This window comes from Trichechus manatus, unplaced genomic scaffold (assembly GCF_000243295.1).
Source record: "Trichechus manatus latirostris isolate Lorelei unplaced genomic scaffold, TriManLat1.0 scaffold00054, whole genome shotgun sequence".
NCBI lineage: Eukaryota > Metazoa > Chordata > Mammalia > Sirenia > Trichechidae > Trichechus > Trichechus manatus.
Window position 1 is genome coordinate 14,874,024 of NW_004443990.1, and position 6,107 is coordinate 14,880,130.

General features: G+C 40.4%; 1 protein-coding gene across 1 annotated transcript in view; it reads right to left on the bottom strand.

The window, feature by feature from the left end:
• Positions 1–3,277: 3,277 nt before the first annotated feature.
• KPNB1 (karyopherin subunit beta 1) overlaps positions 3,278–6,107 on the bottom strand; it is a 24,067-nt gene continuing 21,237 nt past the window's right edge. Inside the window, exons 21-22 of the mRNA XM_023732803.1 lie at positions 5,946–6,107; positions 3,278–5,197 (exon numbers count right to left, since the gene is read on the bottom strand). The exon at positions 5,946–6,107 is cut by the window's right edge and continues 1 nt beyond it. Of these exons, the coding sequence (XP_023588571.1) occupies position 5,197; positions 5,946–6,107 (163 nt within the window). The 3' untranslated portion in view covers positions 3,278–5,196. The remainder of the gene's footprint in view (positions 5,198–5,945) is intronic.

Genomic DNA, 6,107 nt, shown 5'->3' on the forward strand with positions numbered 1-6,107 from the left:
GTCTTAGTCTGGAAGCTCCACTGAAACCTGTTCAGCATCACAGCCCCTCATCCACTCGTCCTTTAACCTGCATACAACAGTGGTATGCAACAGACCATAGTGGTTACAAGCACAGCCACTGCTTGCTAGCTGGTGTGACTCTGGGCAAGATTCTTAGCTCCTCTGTGCTTCAGTTTTCTCATTTGTAAAACAGGACTAAAATGGTGCCTTTGCTATAGTGTTGATGAGGATTACATTTATTACTATATGTAAAATACTTATTACAGGCCTGGCATCTAGTTAAGTGCATAAAATGGACATCGTATGTTGACTACTGACTGTTCTCATTCCTCCAGTTAACCCAAGTTTAAGAGGTCAGCCTGGAGTCATCCAGCATATGAGAGGAAAAACTAGGTGTCTGTCCGTCTCCTGAGGCTGTGCCACTCCCAGGTTTCTGGGTGCTCTGCCCTTCAAAGGCTAAGTGACACCACCACAGAAATTCCCTCAACGGTGTTGATGTCATTAGTTCAACAAATATTTATTGAAGGCCTGCTATGCTGGGGATACAGTGCTAATGAGACAGCCAAGATTCACTGCCTTCAGGAGCATACATTACAGTGGGGGAAACTGGCAATAAGTAAACACATTTAAAATACACTTCCAGATAGTGCTTTGTTTTGTATCACTTGAAGGGCTGACAGCATCTGTCCTGGGCAAAAGGGTGAAAAGCTTGGGTTTGGGTATCTGACAGACCTGGGTTTGAATTCTGGTTCCTCGTGACCTTGGTCTGATGAGTTGATCTTTCTGGCTCTTCTCTCTCATCTGTAAAATGCGAATAACCCGTTGCAGTCGACTCATATGGACCCTACAGGAGACAACAGAACTGCCCCATAGGGTTTCCAAGGAGCGGCTGGTGGATCTGAACTGCCGACTTGGTTAGCATCCCATCTCTTAACAACTGCACTACCAGGGCTCCAAAATGGAAACAGTGACTATTAAGACTGCTGAGAATTAAGATATGTTAATACATGAAAGCTTCTCCTTAAATAATGTTTTACTCTTTTTCATTTCAGGTAGGTCAAGCTGGGACCCTTGATGAGGCCAGGTGGGACTGTAACCTTTCAGTGTTCTTTTTGTGTTTGTTGTGGGGGAGGGGTGGTGGTGAATATGGTAATGAGGACATACCTAGAGAACTGTTGAAAAATGAAGAAAATTTTTTTTTCCTTGGGAGAAGCAGTCCCTCCCTACCATTTGATAATGAACTGATATCGTTCTTCCCTCCAAGTACATCTCCAGTAGAGAACTGTCTTCGGTTGATTGCTGTTGATCAGGATTTAATGCAGTCTTGTATGTAAGAATTACAAGCTACTCTCTATAAACCAGTAATCTCTAAAATTGGGTGAGGAAATAAAATATTAGAACTTCTATTTATATTTGTTTTTCATATAACTGTTCTTTAATTTTTGTGTTTTATCATTACACAATGTATAGGTACAGTATTACAAGTATATAATTTATGAACACGAGGGGGAATGCACGATCAAAAATTCCTTGCTGACAGGGTGTGCAATGAGAAAAGGTGAAAGGCCACATGGAGGCTAAGGGAGAATTAAGATCAGCCCTCAGTTTACTTGCCCAACATAAACTAAGAAAGTGCATTATTTTCATAAAGTAGCCTGCAAGTGCCACTATGCTATTAAGTGGCAGGATGAAGGAAAGGACCCAGTGTTTTAAATCCCAAGCTAGTGTCGTTTCCTCTACAAGTTTCTTGGGGAGAGGGGCCGGGGTGGGGGCGATATGGAAGTAGAAATGAAATACATGCTGCAAACTAAGTAAAAAGCCAACCTTTGGCTGAACTATTAAACAGACCAGGTCATTCACCTGAAAAATATGCAGCAGAGGACAGTATCCAGTACTACTACAGAATCAAGCGCTCCAAACAGGAAACCTCCATGTAGTACTTTTTCTCTACCTTATTTGTAGGGAATTCTTTTTGTTTCTCATTTATTCCACATAAACACTGTGTAGAGTCCATTTTAAAGACATATGTCCTTCCTCTTCCCAACTCATGCACGCAACTATCACCACACGCTCCAGCTTCTTTCAAACCATTCATTTTACCTCCAAGGAGGTAACACCATAGGAACCAAGAATGAAGCAGCAAAATGTTGAAAATAAAAATAAAGCGGACTTTATTTAGAAGATAAAGGTGGTGTATCAGTTTTGGTTAATAAAGTTGGGCTCAAGTGTTTTAACAGGTCTTTAAATGCCATCACAGACTGGCATGCCAAGGGCATTCTGAATGCCAATTACAGACTGAAGTTATTTCAAAAACCAAGATGCTATCAAAAGCTGATGGAGTTTGGATTTCTCTTAAAGTCAGACTAACACACTTCAATAGTAAGAGTGAACAGATTACTTAGTTGTGAAAGTTAAAACACTACACTGAGCAGTCCTGCTCCCTTTCTCCCCAAGTCCCTAAGGCAATATTACAGTTGCCTCTGACAGCCAAAATTCCAACATTTCAACAGAGGGGAGCAGAGGGGAACCGGAAGAATGAAAAGCAAAATTAATAAATTGCAACTGATATAGGCAGCTGCCACTTGTGGCAAACCAAAGCCTAGTCCCATGCCCATTTTCTTCACATTTGCACTGACATCTTCCCAAACAGACGGTAACTACACTCTTGCAGGAATGTGCCAAGACTAGGGTGGGGAAGGCCCAGACAGTAAGTGGACAGAATGCATTTTGCATCCAGTTCCCTTAGGTGGTACAATTGATTAAGGACAAGTACCTAGACTATGGAAAACCCACTAGCCAAAGGTAACTAGAAAAGAGGATTAAATGCATAACCAGTGCAGAATAACTACGAGGCACCAAGACCACAATTCAACCAGCCCATTTTCCTCCTCTCCATCACTGAATGGATCTGGGAAAAGTATTAATAATAGCACTGCTTCCCTGGAACAAAACACGACAAAATACACGGAAGGTTTTGTTTTCATTATGGTTCTCAGTGTACTTTATTCTCCTGCTGTCTAGCTAAGCAGCCCACACAGGACAAAAATGGGTAGCACTGAGGAATGATCAGATTTTTTACTCTCCCCAATATTCCTGGCCCCTCCCTAAGCCCCAGCCCATCCCTATGTAGTATCAGGAATGGTTAGTATATCATCCTCTCCTTCAATAACAGCTAAAATTAAAACAAGGCATTAAAAGGCCAGGCCTCCTCTAATAGGGCTTAGGAGCTGGTACAAGATTTGTTCACAATTGAGCGGCTCTCCTTCAAACACCTGGATTTTTTTTTTTTTTTTTTTTGTACACTGGTTCATAGATCGGCACTTGACTTTGAACCTGGCACCAAAAGGCACAATATCTGATACCCTGTACAAGAGCTATTAGAGATGCTGCTGTGTGGATGGGCAAAACCAAGTCAATCCCACACAAATGGAAAGCTTGGATAGGGAAGGGAAGATGGTGAAGGAAGAGACAAAGAAAAATGTAAGCCCATACTTTTGCTGGGATGGAAATGAGTCTTGTTTTTTAATCTTCCAAATACCAGGAAGTAATTTAAAAACTTCCTTAGTTTTTTGAAAGCAGCATATTCAAAATGCCAGCAAAAATTCCTAACTGCAGAACCAAAAGGGGATCAAAGCTCACTGACATCCATTATTGCTGAAAAGATTGTAAAACCAAAGTTTAGGATGCCCTATTCCCATGGAAAAGGGAAAATAATTAAGTCTGCTTTATGGTAATCACAGCACATCACACCTTTAAAAATATATATTAAAGCGTGTGACCAGGGGAATGTTTGACACCATTTTATTAATCTTCAGTGGAAAAATATAACCGTTTTCAAGTGCCATTTTCATCATGAAAGTTCTAGTGTGTATATATATACTTATATATATATATATTCTTATTTTGTTGGTTAGTTGGTTTTGAAGTGCAGCAAGAGACCAATACCGCATTGTAGTCAATCAAATAAAAGAGAACAGAAGGCCAAGCAGTTTCCAAATGGTTATTTTATCAGATTGTTTGAACATTAAATTTATCTTTGTTTGCAATCCAAAATAGTTACCTGAAGTTTGCTGTTTTGTGTGTATGTGTGTGTGTTTACTTTTATTGTGTATTTGTTTTCTAAACTCTTTGGCACAATTTTCTGGGGGCGTTCAGACTGCCACAATACAAGTCAGGAGAGAGCTTTCCTTTTGTGCTGCCAATTCTGAGCATTTATAACTTTTGGTTTGTCTGAGTTGTGGCTTTTTTTTTTCTTTTTGAAGTCTGTATTCTTTATTTGTAACAATTGTATTTTTATTTTTTCTATATCCTCTAACTCCAAAGTTTTCTTTTTCTCCCCCCTCCCCCCACTTCTACATTCACAGTTGAACCATATTATTAGGAAAGGCGCCTGGATGAAAATATCAGGATGGGAGCTCTGACCATTCGTCAGTGTTTTCCCTAAAAGATACTTAAAACAAAACAAAACAAAACAAAAACCCTAAAGAGCGTCTTTCCTTTTTTTTTTTTTGTAAAAAACATCTCTTGTGCTGCATCAGTAGACAGAACTTCGGTTAGTTTTATGAAATGCAACATCTAACCCTTTTTTTTTTTTTTTTGGGAAAAAGAAACTGCAATGACTTGAAGTTGAGAATGTGGATACCGCCTCACTCACACACACTCATTCTCAGACTGAAAAGAATCCCTCACCCTCCTCTAAGCCAGCACATGTACTGTACCGTGAGGCAAAGGTACACTGAAGGTGGGCTTGAGACCCAGGCTCCATCTTTCTTATCAGTAGCAAAGGCCAGGCTGCCTTTTACAACAAAGCACCACAGCTGAACCTAGTCCCTCCTCTCCCAAACCAGTCATTCCACTCAGCACCAGCCAAAACACAGAAAAGATAGTTCCAGCCTCTCCTGGGAAGAGAGAGCTTTCTTTCTTTTAAGTAAATCCACTGTTTTTCTCTTTTCCAAGATGGCCGATGTTATGGTTTTCTACGAAGTCAGTGCTTACTTAGCTCACTAACAGCGCTGCTGTTGGCAGCTGCGGCTGCTGCTGTGGCAGGATTTTCAATGTGGTGTGTTTTCAAGCCTCACTCACTCATCCTCTCATTCCCAAACATTCAGCATCCGTGCACACTCCTCACTTCCGGGTTTTTCAAAAGATTGGAGATTTCCAGTGGGGGTCTCAGGTTATCATCCCAATGGTAACAGATCTAAAAACAGACGGGAAAAAAGTCAATCTGTGAGATCACATTTACCCAGCACAACCAAACACCCCTTAGATTCTTACAATTAAGTGCTTCTAGTCCTGAACTGAATTTGACTATCAACTATTCAAGGACTGATTATTTTTCTTCTCTGCTTATGTGCCATCCACCTTTCTCATTAGCATTTACATTATTGGAGGGTAGGAAGGAAATCAATAAAGATAAAACTCAAAATAGCCACTTTTGCCGAGATCTGTGGAGTAAATAACTGAGTAGGTATGAGAAAAAAAACAAAACAGCAACATTCCAAAGCAAGGGTCAAACACTGGCTATCTTCTGCAGAGTTAAGCAATGTCCAAAAGCATTGCAATAAAGAAAGAAACAGGATTGAGGAAGAGAAGGGAATAGAAAATGAAAAGGTAGAAAAAAGAACTATGGGAGAATGTCTTATCAGTAATTTTATTAAGGTCCAGAATGATTTGAGGATCTCAGTGGATTCCAGTTATATTAAGTTCTATTCTTCATCATCACAAAGAATCAAATACTTGGCTCAAGGAGAGTCTGACGTTGCTTTACCTTTCCATTAGCACAAGGCTGAGCAACACAGGTTTCTGAGCATGAGGCTGAGAAACACCTATATGAGGAAGAGTACAAAGCAAACCACCAAAAGACAGCCCTTGCCAGAAGAGCCTGAAGAAAATACCTCTTTCCACAAGAAAGTAGGAGAAAAAGGGCAGTAAAAACAAGCTCTTACCAAGCTTGGTTCTTCAGCTTCCTCAGTTCTTTTGTTGCCCACGTAGCAAGGGTTTTTGCTTTGTTAGTCTTCGATCTCCGTCCTTCAGTTAACAGTTCATGGATCATGGGCCTAGCTTCTACTAATTTCAGTACATCCTTCCCAAATGCTGTACATAAATCC